The sequence below is a fragment of the Syngnathus floridae genome, chromosome 3 (assembly GCF_059516105.1).
Source record: "Syngnathus floridae isolate MCC-2025c chromosome 3, RoL_Sflo_1.0, whole genome shotgun sequence".
Lineage (NCBI taxonomy): Eukaryota > Metazoa > Chordata > Actinopteri > Syngnathiformes > Syngnathidae > Syngnathus > Syngnathus floridae.
In genome coordinates this window covers 16,477,254-16,504,743 of record NC_142415.1, presented here as the reverse complement: position 1 = coordinate 16,504,743, position 27,490 = coordinate 16,477,254, and the positions used below count along the sequence as shown (strand labels likewise).

General features: G+C 42.1%; 2 protein-coding genes across 3 annotated transcripts; one reads left to right on the top strand and one right to left on the bottom strand.

Moving 5' to 3' along the window:
* Positions 1-247: 247 nt before the first annotated feature.
* On the top strand, positions 248-3,246 carry bcl2l10 (BCL2 like 10). 2 transcript variants are annotated; one of them, XM_088372296.1, is made up of 3 exons: positions 249-415; positions 1,431-1,910; positions 2,579-3,246. In XM_088372296.1, the coding sequence occupies exons 2-3, from the start codon at positions 1,434-1,436 to the stop codon at positions 2,702-2,704; spliced, it is 603 nt and encodes a 200-aa protein (XP_088228422.1). In that variant the 5' UTR covers positions 249-415; positions 1,431-1,433; the 3' UTR covers positions 2,705-3,246. The 2 variants fall into 2 exon arrangements, with proteins under 2 accessions (XP_088228421.1, XP_088228422.1); XM_088372295.1 differs by lacking the exon at positions 2,579-3,246 and having other exon boundaries at positions 248-415; positions 1,431-2,560.
* trpm7 (transient receptor potential cation channel, subfamily M, member 7) lies at positions 3,242-26,344 on the bottom strand. Its single transcript, XM_088372293.1, has 45 exons — positions 26,138-26,344; positions 25,291-25,370; positions 23,917-23,955; positions 23,028-23,235; positions 22,678-22,891; positions 22,263-22,387; positions 22,017-22,188; positions 21,654-21,828; positions 21,435-21,558; positions 21,017-21,089; positions 19,463-19,563; positions 18,882-19,016; positions 18,743-18,796; positions 18,520-18,660; positions 18,302-18,436; positions 17,874-18,151; positions 17,534-17,762; positions 16,814-16,969; positions 16,583-16,726; positions 15,574-15,702; positions 15,248-15,499; positions 14,850-15,024; positions 14,509-14,641; positions 14,051-14,229; positions 13,776-13,908; positions 12,856-13,604; positions 12,451-12,765; positions 11,931-12,004; positions 11,748-11,844; positions 11,598-11,674; positions 11,313-11,350; positions 10,914-10,942; positions 10,628-10,681; positions 10,457-10,501; positions 10,230-10,295; positions 9,641-9,924; positions 9,466-9,548; positions 8,270-8,475; positions 8,137-8,188; positions 7,840-7,946; positions 5,011-7,633; positions 4,840-4,940; positions 4,402-4,478; positions 4,274-4,316; positions 3,242-3,971 (listed from the first exon to the last, which is right to left on the bottom strand). The coding sequence occupies exons 1-41, from the start codon at positions 26,189-26,191 to the stop codon at positions 7,557-7,559; spliced, it is 5,991 nt and encodes a 1,996-aa protein (XP_088228419.1). The 5' UTR covers positions 26,192-26,344; the 3' UTR covers positions 3,242-3,971; positions 4,274-4,316; positions 4,402-4,478; positions 4,840-4,940; positions 5,011-7,556.
* Positions 26,345-27,490: the final 1,146 nt, after the last annotated feature.

The window sequence follows — 27,490 nt, the reverse complement described above, 5'->3', positions numbered from 1 at the left end:
AATCATGTGTTTGAAGTCTTTGATGTGGTTTCAAATTAGGGTCAGGGTTTCAAACTAGGATTTCAAACTAGGGTTAGGGTTTCAAACTAGGATTTAAAACGAGGGTTAGGGTTTCAAACTAGGGTTTCAAATTAGGGTTAGGGTTTCAAACTAGGGTTAAGGTTTCAAACTAGGGATTCAAACTAGGATTAGGGTTTCAAACTAGGGTTGGGGATTTACGCAGAAAAAAAATAGACTGACGTAATAAAGGGTCTTGCAACCTTCGATTTCTTTTTCCTATATAACCACGGTAATGACCTGCACGGGCGGAGTTATACATAAGCCATCGCACGCACGCACGCCTCCAACATCTCCTTCCGCCGATCCGCCGGCTTCTTGCACTACACAGTAGAGCCGTCTAATCATCGCTGGGAGGGTAAGTGCTTTCATTTTATTTGTATTTTACTTTCTATGTCACGCTACCTATGATGGTATTTTGTGTATTATACCGAATTAATACGGTGACAATGTATGGAGGCGTCTCAGCTTGGCTGAGTTTTTCAAGAGCCAGCGTAGTGAATTTGAATTAGGTCCTTTGTGTCCTCCATTGCTCTGGTAACATCAACGGCCAGCTAACATTGTTGCTCGCCGGCAAGTTCACCGGCACGAACCTTGGTTTAACCGGGGAAACTAGGTTTTATTTTATTCGGTTAGGTTTTGTAAAGAAGTCGCGTGGTGAAAGGGCTCATATTCAAGTCACATTTTTCACCCGGCTTCAAGCATTCAAAAGCCGTTTATCGCTCGCGAGCCGTGAGAAACGCCTGACGTAGACGCTGTCAGTGTTACGTGCACATTTTCTTCTGATGAAATTGAAACTTATACAAAAATAACTATTCAAATCGTGTTTAACTGCTTTTATCTCGAGGCTGTGATGTACAGTCACACATGACTTAGGTTACGATAGCGTAACTTGGTTCTTTTTCGACAGTGGTGACGTAACCCAGTACGTTCGTAACGTAGGTCGGAGTGCACGCCAAACGCTTTCGCTATCAGTTATACAACTTTTTATATACGTAGACGTTTTAAATACTCTGAAAACTAGTGAAGCAGGGCTCAGGGGATTTTATAAAATAGAATGCTCTATATTGTCATTTTACAATGCAATTGTATAACGAAATTATCTGTTACAGTATATCTTTTTATAGCTTCTCATCTTTGGGGAAAACGAAAAAGTTTCCCATCAGTCACCTTCAAAAGTTTTTTTCTTGAAGTTTTGATGTGGTACAGGATTTCCCGGTTTACAACGCCGTAACCTGAATTCTAATGCCAAGACATTACATGACTAGCAGAAGGACTAATATTAATAATTTTGCGCATGTGGAATGTTCACACTGTCCCACCTTCAGTGGTAGTGTTGTAAATGAATGGGATTGTTGTGTGTGCACTTACAGAACATGTCGTCGTGCGGGCTGTGGAAAGAGAGCCTGGCCCTTGCCGAGGACTACATAGGCCTGTGCCGCACGGCGGACCCCGGCGAGGCTCTTCCTCCTCCCAGCGAGGCTGCCGCCACCATGAGACGTGTGGGCCGGCTGGCTGAGTCGCTCAACGAAGCGTCTCTCCGGAGCCTGGCCCAGAACTTCATCAGGCAGTGCGGACCGGACATGTGCTCCGGCCTCAGGGCGGTGATGCAGGAGATGGTGAGCGACGGACTCTTGAACTGGGGGAGGGTGGTGTCCCTCTTTGCCTTCACGGGGGTGCTGGCCAGGATGCTTTGGGAGCACAGTGAGCAGGAGGAGAAAGGAACCACCGCCGCTACCAAGTTGGGGCTGGACCTCAACGAGTGGCCGCAAACCTGCAGGAAACTGGCGGAGACTGTCGCTGACTTCCTAGGCGAGGAAAAGAAGGAGTGGATGCTGGAGAACAACGGCTGGGTTGGTCCTGCCTTTTATCTTGAAGCGCTGCTGTTACTCTGTCAACATCATCACAAACTCAAGTTAACCACACTTACATTTTACAGACAAACATGTTTTATCTGCCTCACGTTTACTTTGACCACTTGTTGACAGATGCCTTTTTGGGGACAGGCTACTGCAAAATGTACTATATTTGAATCAAGACGTCTTTTATAGCCTCACTGCTTTTATGAATGGGATCACACACGCACACAGGCCCCTCCTGGATTGAGTTGGCAGCAGCTGCCTTCAACTGCCACAAAGGCAACTCAGCCACATGGATGCACGTGTCCCAAAGTGTCTGTGTGTGGGGGTTAGGGGGGTTGCACTAAAGTTGTCGTCCTTGTCATGAGACAAAGCAGCAGCTGTGTACATGACGACGACAACAGGTGGACGTGCCCTTTGTCTTCTTTTTAAGAAGAAAGAAAGGGTGAGAAAACCAGAAAAAATAAAGAGAAATAGTGAAAGAGAAAATGAGAGTGAGAGAGGAAAAAAAGCGAGCGATACATAGGTACATACACAATTGTGTCAAATGAATGCTTTTAAGGGTGACTGGCCTGACTTCAATTGTGCCCTCTGCTGAGTGTTTACTGTCACTCCACCTTCACTCCATCATCTAACTCAATGTCATGTCTGTCATGTTGCAGGAGGGTTTCTGCAAGTCGTGCAGCAGTAGCAGCAGACAGTCCCACCAGGATGTGTCCATGAAGACGGCGCTGCTGGCCGTGGCCGGCGTGGGCCTCGCCGGCCTCACCTTCCTGCTAGGCCGCTAACGCACAGTTGTTACAATATTTCTCTGTTGGCTTAGCGATTCCCCGTTGTTACAATAGATCTCTTTTCTGACATCAATGCTGCGTAATCAGGCAGCTGAATGTTTCAACTTTCACCACGCAGTCATTGCCCCACGCAATTGTACAACGGATCCCGGAAGCCTTCTTGACACACGTTGGAGCCAGTGACCATGAACACTTGGGTCGGTAAAGACAGCCTTTTCTTTGCTACGACGTGTAAATTAATATATTATATTTATAAGAAATGAAACACTTTTTTTCTAGACGGGATTCATCTTCTTTTGGTTGGTTTGATGTTTGGATGCGTGTGCAATTGTGTGTTTGTGTCTGGCCCGGTCAGCAGGGCTGGCATGGCCATTTAATGATGGTGCTATTTGTAAAATGTTTCCTTTTTTGAAATGTGTTTTTTTTTTCCTTAAAGCCAGGGACCAATGACATTTCAGAATGAGCATCCAACCTATTTTTACATTGTTTTGGTTGTATTTATTTGTCACTCATTTTATAATAAAAAGTCAAAACTAAAATTTCACCAGCTCTGTGTTTTATTATTACGGCAGTTTATTTGATTGAATAGACAGACTAGCACAAACATTATGCGGTTGAAGGCCGGCCCTAGCAAATGTGGTGCCCCAGTTTCCAATTTAAAATGTACATACTCTTACAATTGTTTTATACATAATCCCCTTTAATTTGAAATATCTACTAAAAAAATATTACTAATGTTGTTACTAATCATGTAATCATTTTGTTTTCATCTACCATTTAAAGTGTAAATATCACATCATAAATTTAGGAAGATCCAGTAACTAACTCTGGCACCTTCATATCCACAGGGCAAAAAGGGGGAAAGATATATTTTAGAAATAGCATTTCTCCATTAGTGAACTAACACCGATGTGGTTTATAACAAAACACCCAAAACATGATCAGTGCTATTATCTACTGATTCGTCGTGAATTGCGCAGCAAGCCTGATAATTTGAATTGTGATCCCGAAGCAAAATTGCACTTTTTGTTTACTGTTGCATCAAATTAGAGCAAATTTCTTACATGCCGTTCCCTATTGCTGATTATATTTAGCGTAAACCAGCGTGAATGATGGGAGTAGCTCCACAGATTCCAGATCAGCAGACAGCCTTCTGAGGCATCGTGTGTCACGCTTTTTGTCGTTTCAGCGCGCACAGTCATCAATAGAAGGACAGTCGATGTCCGGCCCCTCGGAGGCTTTCCCATCATGCTCTGGTGCTTTTCTGTGGCCACAAAAGAAGAAACCAAAATCAAATATAATGTAAAGAATTAGTGAAGTTGTTGCTTCGTCGATCTAGATTGTTATTACACACACATCCATTAATGAATAAATATAATTGTATTAATTATAATTGTTCTGCCTGCACAGACAGATGAACAATACATTATTTGGAATAAATGAAAAAACCGTTTGGAGACTAATTAAGTGACACCGCATGATAACTGCATTCATTTATGTACATTATGCGTCAATGCAATGTATGAAAACAATTAGGGGAAGTTTTTGTTTTGTAGTGTCACTCACCATCTCATCATTTTGGCATATAGGGCGATATGGAGCGAATGATCTGGGCACACGAACACACACATGCACAAGTAATATATTATTGCAGGATAATAATTAGGAATGTTGGGTGTGTAAAAGTCACTCACGTAATCCTCAGTTGGGAAGTCCTTATTGTCCAACTTGGAATAGATCAACCTTCCGTCCATCTTCACCTCAAAACTCGCTGTGGGAAAAGTGATCATTATTATTACTATTCCACAGCGCTTCATGATGTTTTAATCATCAAATTTTAACTTTATCTTGTTAATTTAAGGTTCTTAAAATTGTGGATTTGGGCGATTTTTACATAAAATATATATATCATTGTATTTTTATATTGTTTTGTAACAACTTCAATAAACTGAAAGATTTATCAGTTACACTTTATAGGTGTTTGATGGCAATTTTAACACTTTTTACTTAGATACACATTTTAGAGTCTTGTTTGAGTTGGAGCAGAAAGAATTCAAACAAACCAATACATTGGTCAATAAATAAATAAGTGATTTACATTAAGGGGTAGACAAAAAAAAAAGGACAAGTACATTTCCTGCCAACGCTTCCGGTTATTTGGAGCTTGCCCGGAAAGTGTAACTCAAGCGCGTTTTTCAGTCTCTTGTACTGCGAGGCGTACCCTCACCTGCCGCTGTAACACAACAACAAGACGTGTGAACAACACAACAAAACACTTGACCTGAATAAGAAGGACAACTCACCAGTACTCGACCTCAATGCGATGCATTTTGATTTTTTTGTGCGTGTGTGTGTCTGTTGGGCTGATAGACGAGCAGTATGAGTCAGGCAGATTCTTGTTGAGAACGGAGCAAACCCAGTCACTTCCGTCTCACTTGCTTTTATTATCGTAAAATGAAACACACCCAGTGGGAGGTAACTGCTGCACAACCGGTCAGCCAAGTTTGGGTATCAACATGTGACATCAGCCACTTTGCAATTTCCTATTTTCATCAACTCAGACTTGAAACAAAAAAGCACAAAGTGTGCTCATTTGCTCCTTCTTTTTGGACGTCTGCATTTGTTAATCCACAAAAAAAATCTCTAATACAGAAAAAAAATCTTTTGGCGAATTAAATTTTTTTAAGAAACAAAACTTGCAATTAAAACCGAATGCAAATGTAATTAAATGTAAAGTATTTAATTGACATAACTCAATTTTAAAAAGTGCAACCAAAAACTTAAATGAGCTCCTATTTTAACTCAGAAAAAAAACAATAGAGTGGTGCGTCGAGACGAGATACAAGTTTACTTCCTTCTATGAGCACCCTTACAATTCAAAACTCATATTTCAAATAATCCTTCCCCTTTCAAAGTCCGAATGACAGCTTGTATTTCTAAAAACTTGAATCGACTCACTCAGATCTCAAGGCACCACAGGAACATTTTAAAAACCCAGCCAAGTAAATATAAATAAACAAATAGATAAAAATTAAATACATTAAATGATTGGCTTACTACAAAGTCAGAATCTGCATTTGTCAATTAAAAATGTAAAAAAAAAATATGATTACAAATAAAAAAAATCACAAGGCAATATTTGATTGATATGCAGCTGCATTTTCAACAAAACATACATTAAAAAACAATAACAGTGAACAAAAAGCAGTAAAAAACAACAGTTTGGATTCTCTTGCCCCAAAACCAATGATTAATAATAAATATATTAAAATATATTTTTTAAATGATCTTGACCCCAGTGAGCACCTGCATTTTTAATCAAAAATAAAATACAAATAAAAACAAAAACGTAATAAACATAATTCTATTTACAGTATATGTATGATCAATATCTATGCATTAGTATATCAATGCTGCACAAAGAAATATTTGATAAATGTGTTTAACTTTCCAATGAAACTTTGCATATTGCGCAATGGGACACAAGCAGGGCATATATAACAAGTCCAAAGAGGGTAATAAAAACTATCTGCATTTGTGACCTGAATGAGGTGGTCTGTATCCTTGCAGCTCATTTGGAAAGTGAAAGAAAGTTGGAAACTCTTTCACTTTCACTATGAATAAAAGACACTGACCACATAAAGGAACGTCTTCTCAAAAGATTACTTATGCATAGTTTGGGGGGGAAAAAAAACAAAAAAAACCCCAAAAACATACCTTTGTTCAGCTCTCCCTTACAAGAAAAACAATGAGTGAACTTTTTTGGGTGGAGTACATTACGTGCCTTGTTTGGGAAGGCTGCACTCAACATTTTTTTAAATACCCCAACATTACAGTACATGTCAGCTCAAGTAAACAACTTGGGTGTAGTCGCTGGTACGAGCAACGAAGCTGCTAAATTCATCAACAGACCAAAATGTCCAAGTAGCCTATACACAACTACAAAATTGTTCATAGTTCTCTGTTAATGGAAAAAAAAAACACATTGGTAACCCCTAACCGAACTTAGAATCAACAAAAGCTATAATAAGATTAGAATGACAACTAGTAAAAATGAGATCTTGCTTTTGAGTTATGGTTCAAGAGAATTATTTTAAAAAAATAACCATGAAGCCTATGGAACAGGTCTGGACAAAAATGATGGTACCACTGGACAAGACTTGCACACATTTCAGGAAAATTAAAATATAAACTGGTATACCATGTTTTTTTTTTTTTTTTAAACCACGGGACACAGTAAATTTGTTTGTGATTTTATTAGTTATAAATGAAGTTCAGTACAAAACATGTACAGTAAAGTGTGCCCTGGATAAAAGATGACAAAGCTCGTGCTCATGCAGATAACAGTATCTATAAGATACACTAGATTTAATCCATCTGCACGCATTGATAGGTGATGACAAAAAGAATGCAATCGTACCTTAGGAACAACAAAATCTAGCGAGGGCGGACACACTTTTTTTTTTTTGGCAATAAAATAACACGATCGACGCCTGGAAAACTTGCATTGCAATCTGCCCTTTTTTTTTTTTAAAGTTATTTTTTCAAAACATGGTTTCATAAACTTGGAGATAAAAAGCAGTGATACAAGATTTTTCAACATTTAGAATAATAACAATGCTGCTGTAACAGGTATACAATGCACTTTTGATTTCATGTTTTTTGTAATATACACATATATATATGGTAAAAGAAGGCAACATCAAACAATAATAAATAATTATTCACGTACCTACTCATGTATGCGCATGCAAACATGATTGAATCTTTTAACACAGCATGTGGCCGTTTCCAGGGAAACACAAGTGAGATATTTCCAGTTGATTGATTGATCACAGCGTCTTTAGCCTCATTGATTGGTGCGGTTCCTTGGCTCCGCCCCTCGGGTAGACACCTGCTCAGGTGTGTACTCGTTCCTCTTCAGATCTAAACCACAACATTGAATAAAACACTTGAACATTAAAACGCTATGCAGGGCTAGCTATATAGTATTATAGTATATCGTATAGTATTAATAGCAATTCTCAAAGTGTCATGTGGAGGCGCCCTCTAGTGGTATGTTAAAGAATTACTGAATTAAATGTTCAAACAGAATTTGCGTATGCTCAAAACATGAGTGCAGAACAGCTCACCGGGAAGTTTTAGCTTCCTGCAGCAGGAGTTACAACGATGTTTTGCCCGGAAGTTCCGAATGGCGTCGTCACCCAGGTTGGCGGGTCCAAAGATCATGTCGTAAGACCTGTGTGCAGGCACCATGGAACAAAAATAAAAAAGAAACATGATAAAACATGACACAAATAAAGCCCTGCTCAAAACGACAACCAACCCATTCTAATAAATACATATGACATTTATTTTTAGGTCAAGCTAATAGAGGTGTCCATTTAATTGAGGTCATGGTGTGGGTCATGTGACAGACGTGAACGTACCCCTTCTCGCCGCTCTTTATTACCGACGGATCAGTCAGAATTTCTCCGACCCCTGAAGAGAAAGAGGCGAAATGTAATAAGAGCCTCAAGGAAGAAAAAGAAAAGTGCCATGCGAGAGGCATGTCGATGTTACCCTGCAGGTCGAGCACCAGCAGCTCGCCGCGCGTGTACTCGTAGGTCCAGTGGCTGAAGGCCAACATGGTCTCCTCCAGGAGGTTGGTGGGAGCAATCTCGTCGCCGTTGTTGTTGTTGAACTTGCGGAACTCGCCCGTGATGCACTCCTCGATGGCAAACCACTGGCCCGCAGAGTGACAGTAGAGCAGGAAGACCTCCAGGAACCTGCATGCAAACCAAAAATGGCGGCACATCTAAAAACATGCCTTTGGGATTTTCATAATCTTTTTGGCTTTTGCTCATTTTGTGGAGCGTAATCACACTATAGTTAACATGTTTACCTCACGGTTATAATTTTCATGGTTGGAATGTCATGTCAGGGCTTGCATGTTTTCACAAAGCTTGGGGTTTCTCCAGGTACTCAGAGTTCCTCTCTGTAGAAGTCTCTACATGACACTGTCATTGGGTAATTGTCTATAGGTGCAAATTTGTTTGTGTGCTGGCGGCCAGTTCAGGAAGTAAGTCAGTTGGCAAACTCCATAAAAACAGTGAATAAGTGATGTTCAATTATTATGCAATGTTGAGCCAAGCTAATATTTCATAATGTATTCCTTCAGCACTTGCAGGAATCAGTTAAAGTTCCAGAGTGGGATGTGACACACCTCAAAAGCTCCTGTCTAAACAGAAATAGACACCTGAAAGGCAACTTTTCTTTTCTCTTTGAGCGGTAAAACCAGCAGGAGCTGCTTAGTGAGAATGAGGCATACGGGAACGCCCTTTAATATGCATGCTCGGCAACGGTTGAGGTGGAGCAGCTCACAAGATTGTTTTGTTCACCCTTGAGGAAAAACCTGCTACAATTAATGAGGATGAGACATCTTTTGTTTGGTCATCTATTTTTGGAGGCTCCAACATAAAACGTGGTGGTGGTGTGACGCATATTTATATTTTCTAATATTTTGAAAGAACACGCACCATAAATACATAGATGGACAGGTAGGTAGCAAGTTAGATCACGTACAAACAAAAAGAGAGGTGGCAAAATAATGAGACGGGTAAAAAAAAACTGAACCTTGTTAATCTTGTTTGGTAAGAAACCTGTTTGTTGCAGAGTCATTGTGACTATCACAAAATGATTTGACTAACAAATGGTATCATATCGGAACCTAGGTGATCAACTTTTCCTTTCTTCAAGCCCCATGAGGCTGTGTTTACCTTGGCGAGTAAGGAATCGGCTTGGGTCGGATCTGGTTGAAGGCCACAGTCAGCTTCTGCGCTGCTCGCTGCTGTTGAATTTCCTGGAAACACATAGAAAACAACAAATCCAGTCTGAAACAACACGGCTACGTTTTGTAGTGCACTGCCTTTAAGCGCAATTGTGTTTTTGTACCCTGAGACAAAGGTGCAAAACTGTGTCCTCCTTGTAGATACTCTGCCAGGTCTCGACCACTTCAGGCAGGAAGGACTTGACTATGTACAGGTGGCCGGGCTTGAGGATGTCATATTCGGACCAGGTGCAGAGGACTTTGAGGGCCCGTCGAAGGCCGCCCCCCATCTCCTCTTTGCTGAGAAACTCGATCTTGGCGCAGAGGCCTCGCTGGGCCCAGGAAGACATGCTGTTGTTGATGGTGTTGGGCGAGCTTTCTTCCAGGCGGTACACCGTCACCGGCTCTCCTGATCAGTTCAAACATACAAACTCTTTTCCCGAACCTATAAGCCTTTCAGAATATTTCCAAAATGTTTTCCAAATTGTAAGTTTTGAACTGTACAATTTTGTTTCAATATTTGTTTTCATTACTTTGCTTTTAAATTCTATTAACGATTTGTTTGTAAATGCGTGATGTAATGTTGACAAAGATGACAGTACACTGAGCACGGGAGGGAGGTGCAGAAATCACAATTTGGTTCCATACTCCCACCCTTAATAAACTGTGTTGTTTGCAAAACCTCACATGATGCATCTGAGTGCAAACACTCACCTCTAGGGGGCACCGGCGTGAAGGGGATGCTCTGTGACAGCCGCATCAGGTTGTTTCGTTCAACAGCTGAAGAAAGAACAAACTGTAAATCACATCAGTGTAACACGAACATTTTTTATCTTAAAGATGATTCTAATAATAGTACCAAGTTAATAAATGATTGATAAATAAAAAAAAATTAAAAAAGGAGGCAAGCGGCCTTAATAGCATTTTATCCAGAAGCCTACCTGAGTATTGGTAGTTTTCCATAGGCTTGAAAGGTGACCCGATTGCTGCAGAGAGCAGAAAATGGAAAAAAAAGGTACAGCTTGTACTGGTATGTCAGCATTTTTCCTAGTGACATCTGTCGGTCCGTTCGTCCGTAAATAAGTCTTATAAATGGACAAAAGGTTACTCACAATCCTTTCTGGGTCCAAGGTGGGTGTGGCGAGGTGTGCGGAGAGAGACTGGAGCTAAAACAGAACAAAAATACTAAATTGGGAAATAAAACTATGGAATAAAAACATTAACATTCCTAAACCACAAGTCAAGAAATGCAGTGAAAACTATAATTATGTAAAATAATGTTGTGTCTTGAATGCATTTGTCCGTCAATGGGTCATTTGTTATGCAGCAGAACCAGCTGATCCAGACAGAACCTGAATGTGTGCAACTCAAAAGATGGTGAAAGAGTGAAACCTTTACCTGTTAATGTGTCCTCCTCAGGGGGTTGGCTGCAAGGGGGGACACGCCAGTTTCGTTAGAAACAAAGTGGTAACGAAATGCATACTTTCCCTGGCCTGGATGCAACTGAAAATTCTTTGACACATTCTTGTGGAATTCTTGTTCACTGTTGATATTCAAGTGAACTTTGCTGCTTGTATGCTATGTGACAAAGGTAATTATGAAAATTTCATTTCAAATATGCTAAAACAATGGTATTTGTACTTGTTACATAATACCGCTATATGAATGTTCTGGCCTTTGTCTGAGATAAAAAAAAAAAAATTAGGTATAATAGATACACAAATATACATATAGACACACGACATGGGCACACACACAAACACCCACAATTATACATAGTAAAAACAGGATACATACAGGCTGCCTGCTTGGGCTGATTTGAATTGGACTCTTTCCTAAGAACAAAAATTAGAGTTAGAACAGCACGTTCTCGGTTTAAGACCTGATATATGACAATTCAATTTAATCATTTGTAATAAATTATTTTGCTCAGCAACTTAAGCATGAATCACAAAAAGGCATGCCGAGTGCATTTTATCTGATTGTTTTATATTTATGGGCTACAAGTGTTTTTCTTTGTAATGGTGTGAGAAATTGTTCGCAGACTGCTGTTTTGGTTAGCAAAGGGTGAACACTTCCTACCGGCACTGAACCCCGGGGCTCCTCATGGAAGAGGATGTCTTCAGCTGACACTCTGCTACGATCCCTCTTCCTCAGAGCTGCAGACAGACACACGAGTGTAAACAAAAAATATATTTTTTTGTGATGTTTGATGTTTTCATGAGAACCTACTTGAATCGGGATGGAGAAAAGCAGGACTCCTGTCAAATTCTGTGAAACCTGCATAGGAGTTAACTGCTCTTATGTGACCTTGTCCTTCCGGCTGAACCTGGGAACACATGACCAGACAAGGTTAAGAGGACTTTTTTTTTTCTTTTTCATTATTATTATTTTTTCATTGACAGGCAGACAGACCAGCTGTTTGCTGTGCTGTGGGCTGGGGGTATCTTTGGGTGTCGAGCCCTGGGGATCAAAACAGTCTTTATGTCCTGAAAGCAAAACAACATTGTGTGAGTGATGTAACATCAAATTTTCCTCCATTTGGTTAAATTTTACCCCACCAAACCCACTTTTCAATCAAATATAACATTCCTCAGTTGAAAAGCTTCATCAGGTTCGTGTAGCGACTCATTCAAAAATATTTTAATTTGTGGAGACACAGTTAAGAGTAAAAAGGGGAAAGTCAAATCCCATCACCACACTTCATCAAAACACACGAGCCTCATCAGAACCCGGAACCCGCCTCCACCTATCAAAGGTAACCTAAAAATCTTAAAGTCATGCAAGCGGCCTCAACATGTCTGAAAACATCTGAACCGCATCAGAACCAGAGAGAACAGACAGAAGAACAGCAAAAGGGAGGAAAAGCTGCATGGCACCCGATCTGGGAGTGGACAGATGCCAGTACCCGGCAGATGCGACCCACAACTCAAACCTCTTGTTTGCATTTCCGCATGTATCGCCTCGTCACAATTTTGACCCTCAGAGCAGGAGCCTGGCGGTGGAGAAACATCTCTGCTCCTTCGTCCGTGGGGCCGTCGGCCTGTCACGGCAGCGGTGACGCTATCTTCTTTGCTCTGAGTGTGTGTTTGGAATCTACTCGGAGAAGCTGTCCGGCCCTCGTCGTCGCAGAAAGCCTCGTTGACATACCCTGATGCCCAGCCCCCCCCTCCTTCTAACCCTTGTGCATTGCCAGACTGCGCGGAGCAAGCAGGAGAGCAGGCAGGCTGAGCAGCGCCCGAAGCCGTAGCTACAACCACCACAGTGGGATACAGACACACACCGTTTTCATCGTCCTCGCTCCTCACTGGAGCGATAGCAGATTCTCTCTCATACTTACCGACGAACGCCCCAAACTCTACAGTGGCGCTGTCAGGCGTCTGCTGGTAAGGCCCGGCCAGAGCAAGCTCCGGGTGGCTGGAGCCGCTCGGCTGGGAGGGGGTGCTGCTGATGTGGAAGTGCGCCACGCGCGAGGGCACGTTGGGCAGGCTGGATGGCGAGTCGGAATACTCCGGCTCGTGTGGACGGGTCAGCCTCCTGCGGGTGAGGGAGTGGCCCCGGGAATGCGGCTCCGGAGGAGAAATGGCCGCAGCACTTGGGACAAAGGCACTGAGGGCACCGGTGCCGGAGGAACCAGCCTCGGCGGCATAGTGTCTGAGCGCCAGCAAGCCCCTTCTCTCCGGACTCGGATCCAGCCCTGGTCCTGCTAAGGGGCCTGGCCCGACTCTACGACTACTATCGGTCCCGTAGCCCCCGGCGCCAATCCCAAAAAGAGAGTCTGCAATGTTCGCCGAGCCTAGGTAGTTCCGCTTCCCCATGACGGAGGACTTGGAGTGGGGGCCAGTGTCTGTCGCAACGGGGACAATACTGGGAACCATGTTCTTGGAGAGGCTGAGCTCACGGGTGATCTGATTGTGGACCTTGCTGGCCTCTGACGCCCTCTGAGCCGTCAACGTCTTCAGGGTGTCCACGGTGAGGACGGACAGGTCCTGCAGGTGACCGATCTGGGAGTCCAGCGTGTGTAAGGAGCGCTTGATGAAGTTGACCTTGTTGCCCACTTCCTTCAGTTGCATGCACATGGTGTCAACTCTGAAAAGTACCACAAATAAATTATTTTCCCAAAGACCATACCAAGACTCCAACAGTGCTTGCGTATGAGATGCTATTGTTCATAAACGAATAAATAATCAAATGTAAAGATGACCATCTCTATTTGCAGACATACACTTGCCGCTTATCTTCTGAGGCTAGAGGTTGTACCTTTCAGAGGTGAGCCGTATGCGCTCCTCACTTCCTGTGTGGAACTGGTCGTCCTTTTCGTGGAAGTACGTCTCCACACATTGTTCTTCAAAGTCATGAAGCTTCTTTTGATCTTCCTCTGTGAGAAACAACTCTGAAGGGAAGAGAAGGGGGGGAAAAAAAAAGTGACTTTTTTCACTCTAGTCAAAGAGCCCCAAAAATTATCATATTCACTTTGCGGCATGCTGTTTTGTTGTGATACTGTTTATTCGGTGCAAAAAAAAAAAAAGACATACTTGGCCCGTAGGTGTTTTGCTCCTTTCTCTTCCTGCACATGCATAAGAGTGAGTAGATATGGCACAGGAGGATGAAAGGTGGAGGGAGGACCGGTTTCTCATGGTAGGCCATGACAAAGTGGTAGCGCTGGTACTTCCACACCAGATTGGAGATGGACTTCACTTGTAGATACACGTTACTGTAGAAAAGAACAGGGATGCTGTCACACTTATGGCCACACACTGGTTGGGGTCAATAGGGCATTCATTTTGTTTTGAAACTATATCATTTTGTGGCTTTGGCTACATGTTACCTTTGTACACTGCATTGGTTTATTGATTAATAGAAGCTTGTAGAAAGAAAAATGTGGACGTTGTAAAGTTGTCATCCATTTTTGTTTTGATTTCCTGCGAATGTGTTTTTTTTTTTAATATATGTGTTGTCAATTTTGGAAGCGTGAACAAGTGTGTGGACTTACTTGAAGAAGGCGATGAGGAGGTTGACCATGAGTATGTACTGCACAAAGAGGTAGACTGCTTGGAGGAGAGGAGTCAGCCACACTCCCGCTGTGCACAGGCTCTTCACTGACGTATCACTGTTGTTAGCACACACTGTGAAGAAAAAGAACCTATCGGGACATGTACATACACATATCAACAACAAAAAAAACATTAAACTACATCTAACTGCCTTTGTTGTGCTAAAAGGATGTGACTACCTATAATTGTTAGGAACGAGTCAAAATCTGCTCATTATAAAACCCTTTATCTGAAGCACAATTCTAGAAGACATCCAACGTATCTCCCTTTCCATCCTCACCATCGATTTCATAGGCATACACTTCTCCATACATCATCCAGTATGGTTGGAACACCACATCTTTGGCCAGCGTCCAGCTTGGCTCTTCGTGCGGGTACAAGATAGCCTTGCGGGGAACGCCGTAGCTGAGCAGGACGATGGCCATTATCACCACAATGTAAAACATGTTGGCCACCTATAAAAGGGAATCAAGCACATGTGACCTATAAGGCTGCTTTGTACACAAAGCCTCAAGTTGAAACATTTTACTCTGACCAATAAAAATGTAGACCTTGTTATGGAAATAGTTTGGAATGCATACAGCTATTAAATATTAGATATTTTATATTATTTCTAGGTGGAAGCATGAGTAGCGTCTCAAAATGTGGTAGAAAGTAGAACTTGCGCCAGGAACTCACCATTTTGGCGATCATCATGACATAGGGCCCAGCTTGCTGGTTGACAGCCATGATATCGAGGAGTCGCACGTACCAGAAGATGATATTGAGACAATAAACTGTCCTGCCAGGGACGAAGGTTTTCCCTCCGCCCAGTCTCAAACCAAAGCCAATGAAAAAGGACACAATGGCCAGGAAGTCTGAGACGTTGAAGTAGTCATCAAACCACACTTTTATCTTTTGACTAATTTTCCCTGCTTCTGACATGAACATCTGCAAAGAAGGCAAACGTTTCGCTTTAGTTCATTCATGAAGGCAATGATTTAAGAATCTATTGAAGGACGTACCTCTCGAATCTTTTCGATGGCTGAGGTGAAGATGTATAGGATGACGACCCATTCTTGAGGAGAAGGCCATTCGGGCATTTTAACCAGGACCACGTACGAGTAGAGCATCAAGAACCCCAAATAAAAGAGCTGAGGACACAAAATGTTTCAAATAAGGTAGGGTCAGAGTTAATTCAACTATCAATTAATTAATTAATAAAGTTGAGTAACTGGATCTTTTGTTTTGTTTTATCTTCTCGTCTCCACACTGGTATGACAGTCAGGAATGTCCCAATGTTACTTTTCCTATAATTAATTCGGGGTCAAATAATTGGGACTGTGGGAAAGTAGCATCATTAGCATATAGATTGTTAAAGGATTGAACTGATATAGCAGATATAACACGGACTAAGTGGACTTTTGAATAACACACGAACCAAAACACTTGAGTAGTTAAGTGCTTGGAAATCAAGCAATCATCTGACAGCTAAATTTGGTTCTGAGTGCTGCCATTGACGCATGAAAGTCAGTATGCCAGAAGGCATCTGAGATATGTTAATGAGCACTTTTGATGATGTTATCTGCTCATTATTGTCGTGGAGAACAAGTGGCAATCCATCCCCGTGTAACCGAGAACTTGCCTCGGGCTTGCCGAGGCAAAAACGAGATGAAATAATCACCAACGAGTCATTGTATGAGCGTGACAATCCCTGAGCTTTCCATGAAGAGGTGCTGTGGGAATATTGATCCTCTATGGGAGTCATTAAGTGGTGAATATCCAAAGCATGTGCATCTGGGTGTCTGATAAGGCTGTGTGCACCTTGTCCCTTTTGTCATTATTGTTTGACTACTACTCCTGCATCGCATTGAAGTACCGCAAAACTGATAGCTTTGGTTTGTATCTGTGTAATAAATTTCATAATAAAGATGAAAGTGACAGCTCAAGACTTAGACTGGAAATCATGGGAGGATCCAAGTTGTTTCTATTTAATAGGATCTATCACATGTTGAACACATGGAGTAAGCATACCGTGTTGGACCAGAACTTGACGATGGGAGCGTGGTAGAAAGCGTAGATTTTCCTGGTTAATGGCAGCTTTCGGGAGCGAGCGTGCGTCTCCATGTCAGTCTTTGTGTCCGTAGGATCGATGGACCTGGCCTCCTTGAATACATCCTGCAAATCAAATAAAAAATGAATTATGGGAAACAAAGCAAAGAACGCAATGAAAAGATGAGATGAGATTCACTGAGTGATTCTGACCATTTGTATGTCATCGGTCATGTTTTGGAAGTTGTTTTCGCTGTCCTCCATGGTAATCTGGTGGTCGTCTTGGCTTTGTGGGATGTGCGCCATCTCGGCTTTAGACTTGTACTCCAGCAGCAGGATGGCAGGAGGCACTAAAATGCTCAGGATAACCTGGCGACAAACACACAAGTAGGTGGGCTCTCATATTTTGCCCCTCTTGCCCATCTCAAAGCATGCACAACAATAAAATCCAAGTAAAAAAAAGATATTTCTTATGTTCTATGCACCCCAACTAATCTAAACATGGAATGCAGATTAATATTGTGTTTGTGGAATAAGAATTAAGCAATCAAATCCATAGTTTTTTTTTTTCCTCATTTCATGGGGTGGCCTTTTTATTTTTTCCTATTGTGGTGAAGTGCTGAATACATGTCAGGGGGAGGAGGGACCCCTGCATGCAGAGGTACACGTCACGCTTCCTCTAGCACAGTCATGTGACCGGAAAACGCCACGGGGTCGGCGCTTCCCGGGTGTTCGCTGTGCCAAGGGAGCGGCCATTTTGCCACTTGCTGTCAACTGAAAATGACATCACAGTGCCGAAGGGGGTCATCTAATGACCAAACACGGCTCACTAGTTTTCTGGGTTTGAGCCATCACATGGTTTAAGAAGTCACAAGGACAACTTCTCATTAGGAAAAACAAGCCCGGGTTAAAAATCTAAGATGGAGTATGAACCTTGTACCAGGAGTTCTTGCGCATGTTTAGCCGCCCCATCCACATGTCGGACAACAGCAGCTGGGTGCAAGTGTGCGCCACGAAGGGTCGCAGATGCGAGGAGACGGCCAGCTTCAGGCAGGTGGAGTTGCTCCAGTTCTTCAGCTCATAGGTGAGCAGCTTCATAGCCATGGTCTCGTCCTGCCTGAACGACTGCTCCAGCAGGTCCACCGCCAACGTGCCAAATTCACTGGAAAACACCCACAATCGTTGTCAGGCCAGCATCTGAAATTTAATGACTGGACTTCCTCTATTTACAAAGTTCAATGTCGCTTAGCCAGACAAGTGACAGGAAACCTACTTTGAGTACTCCTTCAGCTCCTCCGACGTGTCGTCCACCACATCGCTCTTCTTGGCCTCGTAGCCCATCGAGCGGCAGAGCTTGCAGGCCACCAAAGCCTTGGCCATGTTCTCCTCGCCGTGCTGCCAAAAGAACAGCGACATTTTCTGCCGCTTCATGAGCACGGCCCACACCAGCAGTTCGTTGAACGGGTAGGGAAAGCGCCGTGTCTCCGGGTCGTCGATGTCCACGATCTCCTCCCTGTTGCGCTTCTTATTTTGCTCTTTGGTGGACTCCAACTGAGAGGGGGGGGGCCCGGTAGAGCAGCAGAGGTGTCAGATTTGGGTTTATTTTTAATAACACAAAACAATATATCACTAACTATGTACATGATGTGACTGCTTTGATAGTGACTTGCAATTGTGAGGGACTGCTGAAGTTTTCTTTACCTTGGGCTTATAAGGCTGTGCAGTCTTGATGAAATGGTTGTGCCTGGTCTTCTCCTTCTTATCAGCATTCATGCTGAATGACTCATGACTTTTCCTCAAATGAGAGCCCGGGCCTATCGGGTGACGCCCAGACCTCTGCGCACACACGGGGAACAATGATTTTGTTTTGGAGAAAGGCGTATAAGATAACTAGCGTACAACAGTGGAGGCTTACTCACCCTATTGCTGCCATGGAGATTGTTGTAAATGATTCGAAATCGTTTTCTTGTGTAGTTGCACCTGTAAGTCCCGCCCATCAGGTACTCGATAACCAGGCCCACATCAATTAGGGTGATCTTGTAGTTTGGAGGTAAGTGGCTCTGTGAAAAGTCAAAGCGGAAAAACAACACTTGAGATTGAATTGACTCGTACTATGGAAGTGAAAAAATGATCTCCGCTGACCTGCTTGACATCTCTAACCAGGTGGAGGAGAGTTGGATTGTTGGGAGGTTGTTTCTAAAAAAAAAACAAAAGTGGAAAAGTGTTAGATGATCATTTCCAAACATTCCGGTTCATTACTTGTGCCTGTTTGATAACCCACGGTGTTGTAAAGCTCCTCGAGACGATTGATTGTCAGGAAGCGGTGCATGCTGACACCATTTTCAATAAGCAGCTTGACAAAATCCACTCGATCCATTACGAGTGCATCCAGCATGGCTTGCTCCAAGGAACTCACCTGCACACACAAACACAAATAAAAGGGTATGAGCTTATGATAACACCCCCCGTCAAAAAAAAAAAGAAGACACACCTGCGTGAAGCCAAATCATAACTTAAAAACCATTGCAGCACAAACGAAATTTTTTACAGCACAAACGAAGCACAAAAGAAACATTTTCCTTAAATTTTGCATGGGGTGGGGGACACAGCCCCCCACCAAAATCAAAATAAATGTGATCTAGTAGGGAGACGGGAATGCCGAAGTTTCCAAATAAACAGCAGCACCAAGGTCAGCTTTTGATGACCACGCCAATAAGCGTTCATGTTACAAGGTGCTCATGGCCCCCGGGGCTCCTCAGACTGCAACATTGTGGTCATTTGAGATTCTAAGGTCATTTTGGGCCAGTCCAAAGGTTTGAGGCTAAAGCTAAGCAAAGCAAATACACATGCACGCACACATACCAAAAGCTGCTGTCCATACACAAACACGTGATTCTTGGCAATGTCAACGCGGTCCCAGGCCAGGGTCAGGACCAGCTGATCGAAGGCAGAAGCATTTGTGCCTGAAACACACACGTTCAATATGCGTTCATAAAAGGGGCCGCCAGACATCATTCAGTAGTGCCACTCACGCTCACACTATTCAATTATTTTATGCTCGTGACAAAAAGTCAAGTGCTCACTTCTAAAATGCAGTCATGCTCACTACAGATTGTTTTTTCCCCATACAAGAGCATTTCAGTTGTGCATAAACATTTCAGTCATCAAAGCTATCAAATTTCTGTAGACTCAATTTGGTTCCTGACACATACTCGAGTGAGAAATGCAATTCCAAGGAAGGTAGTGTACAGTATGTCCTGTGCTCTAGCTAACAGGATTACAGATTAAATTAAATCACTCCTACTCTGATTTGAACAAAAGTATTGGGACTCCTTGCTTGAACGTACACCTACAGGGAATTAAACTGACTCAATCGAGCCGTCTTGCTTGAAAATAGTCTTTCTCAAACTATTCCCACAAAGTTGGAGGCATACAATAAAGCAAAATGTCTGTAATAAGATAGAGTTAAGATTCACGGGGGAATTAAGTGCTCCAGCTCGGTTCCGATTGATTAATTAATTGCTTTATATTTCCTGGACTTTAAATGGATTGTTTGCGTAATGGCAATGTGACTCAAAATGATTTCCTGGCAACATTATTCCCACTAGCACAACATTTCTACTTGCGGCGACAGTGATGATTTAACCACCCACAAAATTCCCACTACACATCATGTCTGCTAAACACTGGCGTGTCATAAATACCCAAAAGTGGAAAGAGGAAAAGTGAATTTAACCGTTACTTGGGCACTCATTGAATTTATGTAACAAGTTTTTATATTTACAATGAGGATATATACATTTACAATACAATTGCTTTCTTGCGCAGATATGGGAAAGTTAAAAATCCAAATACTCATTTCCTCACTAAAATCACAATGAAAAGGAACATTGTCCATTTGGACTTCTTTGCCCTGTTACATGGCAACATGGAAGCTCAGGGGTCCTTTGGAGGATAAGTTACTGTTTCACTAGCGAGAACACACTTCGCGCGAACAAATATTTGTTTGTGTGGACTTTTCAGTCTACATAATCGCTCACCTGCAGTCGCCACAGGCAGTCTTGTCTTTTGTCGAAATATAAAGTGAGGGCAAGGAATCCCTCTCTAAGGTAGGCGTAATTGCTTCCATAACATCGAGTAAACCTTTTGAGTTGTTTTGACATATTTTGTGTCTCTGAATTGACTCTTAACTGAGTTACAAGAGATTATAGGGACGGAGAGCGACCTCTTTAAAATCAAACTGGGCCAAACTGCTTTGAAAGCATATCAATATCAGAAGAAAAACACCGCAGAGCCCTGAAATCTTATAGCCTTTCTCTGCTTCAGATGAGCACTAAATCAACATGACTTGTACTCTGGCAGAAATATGTCTTTATTATTAGAAAAGGAAAGCTAGCGTATGGGAAGAAGTCCTACCTTGGAGTAAGGCCTTGAGAATGGCGACGTCGATGTCCTGACTCTCCTCGGAGCTGATGTGAAACACAGTGATCTGTTTTGAAGAAACGCAACGCTCAGCATCAAGGAAAATTTAATATGTACTAATATTTGTTTAATAACACTGGTCAACGGCAAATTTCTAAATCAGATGGCTATAGCAGTGGTTGTTTTAAAGTGCTAAAAATAAATCTAATAACTGTAACATTTTTTTTTTCAGAAAGCCACCACTACTAACAATAAGCACAATGATAAATTATTTTTTATGAATACCTGACAGTAAAACCTTTTTTGAAAAGGTAGCCTTACTGATAAACTCCTATTTAAACAATGCAGATCCTTCTAATACAGTGTCCAGAGATGGAATCAAGAATGTATTCCCACTATTGCATCACTTTACCAATTCCTTTTTCTTCATGCACTCCATCAGAGTCTGAAAAAGATGAATGGCGTCTCCTTGGCTGAAGTTGAAGGTTTTCTTGATGGTGGCGATGATGTCCACCTCCACGCCGTCTGGTAGGCGGCTGGGGGGGCAATTTACAGTGCCATATAGTGATTGCTTCAAAGCACCATAAAAAGGGAACATAAACTGAATAAAATATAATCCGACAGTGCTTACCCGCCTTCCTCAGTTTGCTTGTGGACGTAGGCCAGTATGTCAGCGGCTCGGCCGGTCCCCTCACACACCACCACCGGGACGGGAGGGCTCTCTTGAAGGTAGTCCAGCACGGTCAAGATCACATTGGGACCGCCCTCGAAGATGAGCGCCACAACAGGAACGCCCTGACCAATGCCTGCGAGGATGAGAAAGAATGCAAAGGAGAAGTGGACAGTTACTACATTTTGCATTCAACAAGAGTGTCTTAAGTTTAAATGTGTTTCAAGCTCGTGGGCAGGATGAAATCAAAGTATATATTTTATTGGGTCGCTCTTTGACGTGAATTTTAATTTTTGCTGGTGGGTCTTATTGTGTGGCTCTTACGTGCATGTATTCTTTGGAGGTTGATGTGCTTCTCCAGGTCCCGCCGCAGTTTGACCTCGGCACCGTACTTGCCCACCGTGCCGTCGTCGACGAGGAGGAAATGTGAGTGGAGGTTGTTGAGAACATTGAGTTTGCTGAGAGGGTTGAGTAGCGTCTGGTATGGAGCGATGATCTGCGGGGACATCCCAAAATAAGGTGAAGGTTTTTGTTTTTGGACACGGTGCAATATGATGCGACACGTCTTACGTCTCTCCCGATGAGGTCACTCCTGTTTTCGATCACTCCCCAGGATGCAATACCAATAGTGCAAATCTTCTTTGATGATCTGGAGCAGTGCTCCTTCAGAGCGTCACCGACATGTTTTGCTACACCTTTGGCAGAGCAATGCAAATAACCCCCAGGGATTTTATGACTACTTACTGGCAGCTTACGTTTAGTCTTTAACCATTCCTATAAAAGTGGTATTTTGGAGGAATGCAGCAAAAAGGCAGTCTGGGCAAAACCAACATACCACATAGTTGGTCATGTGACCGATATTGGCACAACTTTGTATATCGTGGAAAACAGATATTTATATTGAGTCATTTAAGCAATGCTAAAACATATTTTAAGACGTGTCAAGAAAACGTAAGACTGGAAATGAAGTACAGAATCTCCAAACCTGTGTTGACCCCTCCGGTGAGGATCCAGGCACCTGTGGTGACAGCTGCCTTGATGAGACCCTTGCCCACCACTTGCTTGATGCGAGGGTGCAGATCAAAGTTCTGCACGCCCCCGTGGACAGAGATGAGGATCTTGGGAAGCTCCATGTGCCATTCCTTCAGCATTAGCTTTAGGATGCTTTCCGGACGAGAGTCGTAGGACAAACGCACATACTGGACAGACAAGGAAGATCAATAAATAATCTCACACAATCTATGACATACACATGTGACGAATGACAAATCTACACTCCTACTCAGAGTTACAGTGAAGAGCGTTACTCAGAGTTAGTACAGTAATCCTCCCTACCTTGGCTCGATAGGAGTGCGAGCCTCCCTGGAAGTTAACGACACCATAGGCGTCAGTGGGGCTGGCCTCTGTGTGTTTTTCCACCGACCACTCCTCCAGCTCCGGCGCTGGCCCGCCGGCGCTCTCAGCCGTCCTCACGTCCGAGTACTTGTTGGCCAGGCTGGCTGTGAAGCCGACATGCTGCCGAACCAGACGCCCACAGCAGCACCTGAAGCGCACACGCCCGTGGTTTTAAAAAACCAACAAAAATCAGGAACAATTAGCCAACACATTCATTTGACTTTCAGGAACAAATGTTTCAAGCTTTTTGCTAGCTTCTTGCAACTGTGCTAAATTTATCGAGCATTCTCAATGATTGCATTGTTATTTGTCTTGTGTGCTAGAAAACGACCAGAGGGAGAAGCCATAAAATAACAAATCAAGTGTCCCGTTCTAGGCTTCCATCATTAATTGACTTTGACAACATTGGAATACATTTGACTAATGATTGTGTTGTCTCATTTTCTATTTTGGGCCTATGAAAGAAAACAAACCTAAAAGAACTTTAAGTGAGCGTTGTAATCTTTTTTTTTTTTTACAGTACTATGTAGCATTCTACTAAAAGAAAACAACCCGAAATGAATATAAACACAGTCATTTTGACATTCTTTATCTTTTATTCACTGCTGAGGCTACAAGCATTAATTAATGGGCCACATGAGGTGATTATCTTAGCAAAGAATGTGGGATTACAAAGCCTGGAAGTTAATTGTTTCCTGAGGCGGGTTTCTGCTCGGCACAATGACGACACTCTTTGCCTTGGGGCTGCTTGTGGGGAGCAGAGATTCTCTACGAGCTCATCTTGTCCGACCAGAGAATGTCGGAAACAAAAGACAGAGGCGTTACTCACCGGACGAGCTGTCGGCAGATCTGGCATCCTGGAAGGCATCTAGATGGAATTTAAACACATGACATGAAGCATTCAAAGGTTTGAATTGGAACAGAGACCACAACGGGCACGACTATGCAAGAATTTCACCGAGAGGAGTTTCAACTCAACTGTTGGGACCTTTAAAAGGAGTTCTGGAATCGAATTAACTGTCTTATTGCAAATGTTTGAAGACAAGTAAAATACAGTCTGCTGCTATGTTAATTTAAGAAATAAAAACTATTGATTAATCTGAAAAAGGACATCAATTGATCATTTGTTATTAAGTACAACGTAATCAAGTTTTTACTACTCTTTCAAAATTGCTCTATAACCAAATCAAGGATTGCATTATTTCCAATAACTAGATTTTTCAGAAGAATATTTGATTACAAACAAAATCCATAGCTGTAGTCCTACAAACCAATTCCACAAGCACAATTAATTTTAACAACGTCGTGATACCAGTTATGAACTTGCGTATTCATTTATGACATAACAACATGATTATGAGATGATATATTGCCAAATTAATATTTCGCCCGCAGCCTGAAATGTGGGTCATGGTTCAAGGTTCACAAAGCCAACCACAGTATGGGTGCTAACATGCACTGGGGGAGAGAAAGGGGAAGTGTAGGAAAATAATTGATTACAAAGAAAACACAAAGAAAAAGAATAACTGTGCCGGAAGGTCGAGGAATGCACATTAGTTACAAAGAGTAACTAGAAACGGAGATGATTTATCACACAAAGCGAGTGAATTTCTGGAATCAAACTATATTAGATGAAGATTTTTTTTTTTTAAAGTCTTGTTATACACAGTACATGTGTAATGACAATGTTCTACATTATAAACATTGTTCCAAATCATCCCAAAAGGACATTACATGGTGATTTTTTTTTTTTTTTAAAGTCTTGGTTCCTGTGTCTTCCTGAATTTTGTTATTAAGATGATGGCATTATTAACTGCAATATTAAGCAAAGTGTTATTAAATGCATTTGCATAGTTAACAAATTCCTGACATTCTAGCCTCTACACTAAAAGTAAATTGGTTCTATTAAGTAGTTGTTGTTTTTTTTGCCAAATTCTGTGTTAAAAAAACAAATTCAACTCATGGTTTTTGGTGGAGGTCAAACATGGCTGGCAAATAAAAACAAATTAAATTCACTTGAGCCGAGAGGACGGTAACAAACATCATCAAGTTATAATTACAGTGCGAGTTTAAAAAGCAAGGTTGGAAGCAGACTCATGCAACCACGGTGAGAGTGGGGGTTGAGTCTAACACACACACCATACAATTACAACGTTGCTACGGCGACCACCACCAGGCTCACTACTGGAGAGCAAACACATACCTGTGGGGGTCCTTTGACACTGGAAGTATGTACACACATTCCCTCTTGGTGAAAGTGCTTTCTATCCAGGGTTTCTGGGACTGACAAAAGAAGAGAAAATACATTTTGGGAGTGAATGTGCTGAAAAATGACAACATTTGAACAATTGAAAATTAATATCAACAGCTGGATGAGCTTACAGGTGTCGGCCAATGAATGTAGATTTGAAAAGATAAGCACGTTTTTCTTTTTTTTTTTAATTCCCAAAACAAGGTTTTCTACTCCAAGAATGTTTAATTAATGTTGTTTTCCAGACAGTGGAGTTTGGGAGACCCTCAGTAGGATTAAAAGGACTAATCCCTCCCAGGATACGCAAAGAATCCGTTAAAGCACTTCAACTATTTCTAAAAGTCCAACGACCAGACTTACAAAGTTGGAACAAGAAGTGAAAAGGCTGTTTTGCTTTTGCTTTTTTTTTTGAGCAAGTTAAATTTTAGTCCACATGTGGATGCATTTTTGTTCATTTATCAGGATCTAAATTTTATTTAGTTCAGCAGCAAATCGTATGTCGTATGAACTACTTTTCAATGTGTATGCAGAGCAAAAAGTTGTAAATTCTAACAAAGTTGAATTCAGATTTCATAAAGGTAGCACACTAATCCAATTATGGTTTGGCTGCAGTTTAAATTGATGATGGAAAAACCCATAAGATTCGTATATCTTTGCTGAATGTTAAGAAAGATAGATTTTCATTTGGATCTGATTCAAAATGTGCATTTGGAAGCTTCACACTGAGGTCCCGCTGATTCAGTAAAATCTGCATCACCACCCCCCAAAGAAAATAACACCCGATCACTTGATAGCATACCTGACCATCTTCTTCGTCTTCATCTCTGTATTTAAGGGCTTTGTAGAAAAACATCCCAATGCTCCTTCATGCATCTCCTGGACCAAAACCACAAATGCCCCAATCTGCCTTCAGAGAACGATCATCAAATCACAAGGTCCTCCGCCTAAACAGAGCTTCTTGGCGCAACGTCCTGCGTTTAGTGCACAGATCTGGCCGAAAGTTAAAAGCTGAGTCATCAGCGAGATGCGGGCGCCCAACAACTGTGCCACGGACAGTTAATGTGTAAGAAGTGTCTCTCGGGAGGCAGATGAATGTGTCTGAGAGCAAGTAGATGTTAGACGAGGGTGAGAGGCCCAGATGAAGGTGGTGTGGGACAGGATTTGTCGATGGGCAGAGGCCTCAATGATAAACAACTACTGTGACACTCGTGCATACTTTTAAGAGTCGTCCTGTTGTCCTCATTTGCTTCTAGTCATCGATGACTAAATAGAAAATGAACAAGCCGTCGTAATCCACATATAGAAAACTGTAACTATATCAATAACCAATCTCTTGAAGTTAATCAATAATTCGATAAATACTTATGCCCATAAATCATAGATACAGGGAAATCAGTTTGATATGAAATCCACCTCGCATAGCACTAAAAACCGGATCGAGCTGGGCTAACCTGTAACCATAGTACCTGAGAATGTCAGACAACAAAAGATTGGAGCTCTCGGGACACCCTGCCAAAAACACACACATACACTTATGCTTCCTCACTCACTCTTCCCCTTTGAATTTATTTTCCCAGACTCAGCGCAATAAAAGTTTTGATTTTTTTTTTTTTTTTTTTGCCGAGTGAAATATAACCCAACATCCGCATAATTATTGGAGTAAAATTGAATTGAGGGAGCAATGTTTCAAGTGCTCACGTACTGTCTTCATGCAGACAACAAAAGTGGTGAAGTGCGACAAAAGACAATCCAATTGTCCTCAATGGAAAGAACGGAGCCCAAAAAAGCAGCGACCACTCTTGCTCTTCTTGTTCGCTCACCACTGACCTCAGCAGCGCAACCTGTTATGATGGCTTGAGGGTGATTCTATTCATTGCAGCAACCCGTCGAGTCTATATTGTAAATCTTGCAGTCTTTGTGCTCCTAATTTGTCAAACAGGTGGAGTACAATCTCCGGGTCGACAGAGTTAGAAAAAATACCAGCAGTGGCTTTATATTAGGCTTTTTGTAATGACACTGAGCTGCTGGGATTAAATATCTCCCCAGCCCAAAAAAAGAAAAAATGGATGGGGGAAATAAACTGAAGCCTCTGGAAGGGTTCCACTGGAAGAGTCATGAGACCAAAGCGTGACAGCTCAAGCACTTGTTCCCT

Bases quoted from the DNA above. Each gene is read 5' to 3' on its own strand.
- bcl2l10 (XM_088372295.1), top strand. From the start codon at position 1,434: ATGTCGTCGTGCGGGCTGTGGAAAGAGAGCCTGGCCCTTGCCGAGGAC.
- trpm7 (XM_088372293.1), bottom strand. From the start codon at position 26,191: ATGTTTTTCTACAAAGCCCTTAAATACAGAGATGAAGACGAAGAAGAT. The intron at 22,189-22,262 runs GTAAGACGTGTC...ATGTCCCCGCAG, and splicing joins GTGACCTCATCGGGAGAGAC to ATCATCGCTCCATACCAGAC. The intron at 18,437-18,519 runs GTGAGTAAGCCT...GTGTGTGCGCAG, and splicing joins ATCTCCATGGCAGCAATAGG to AGGTCTGGGCGTCACCCGAT.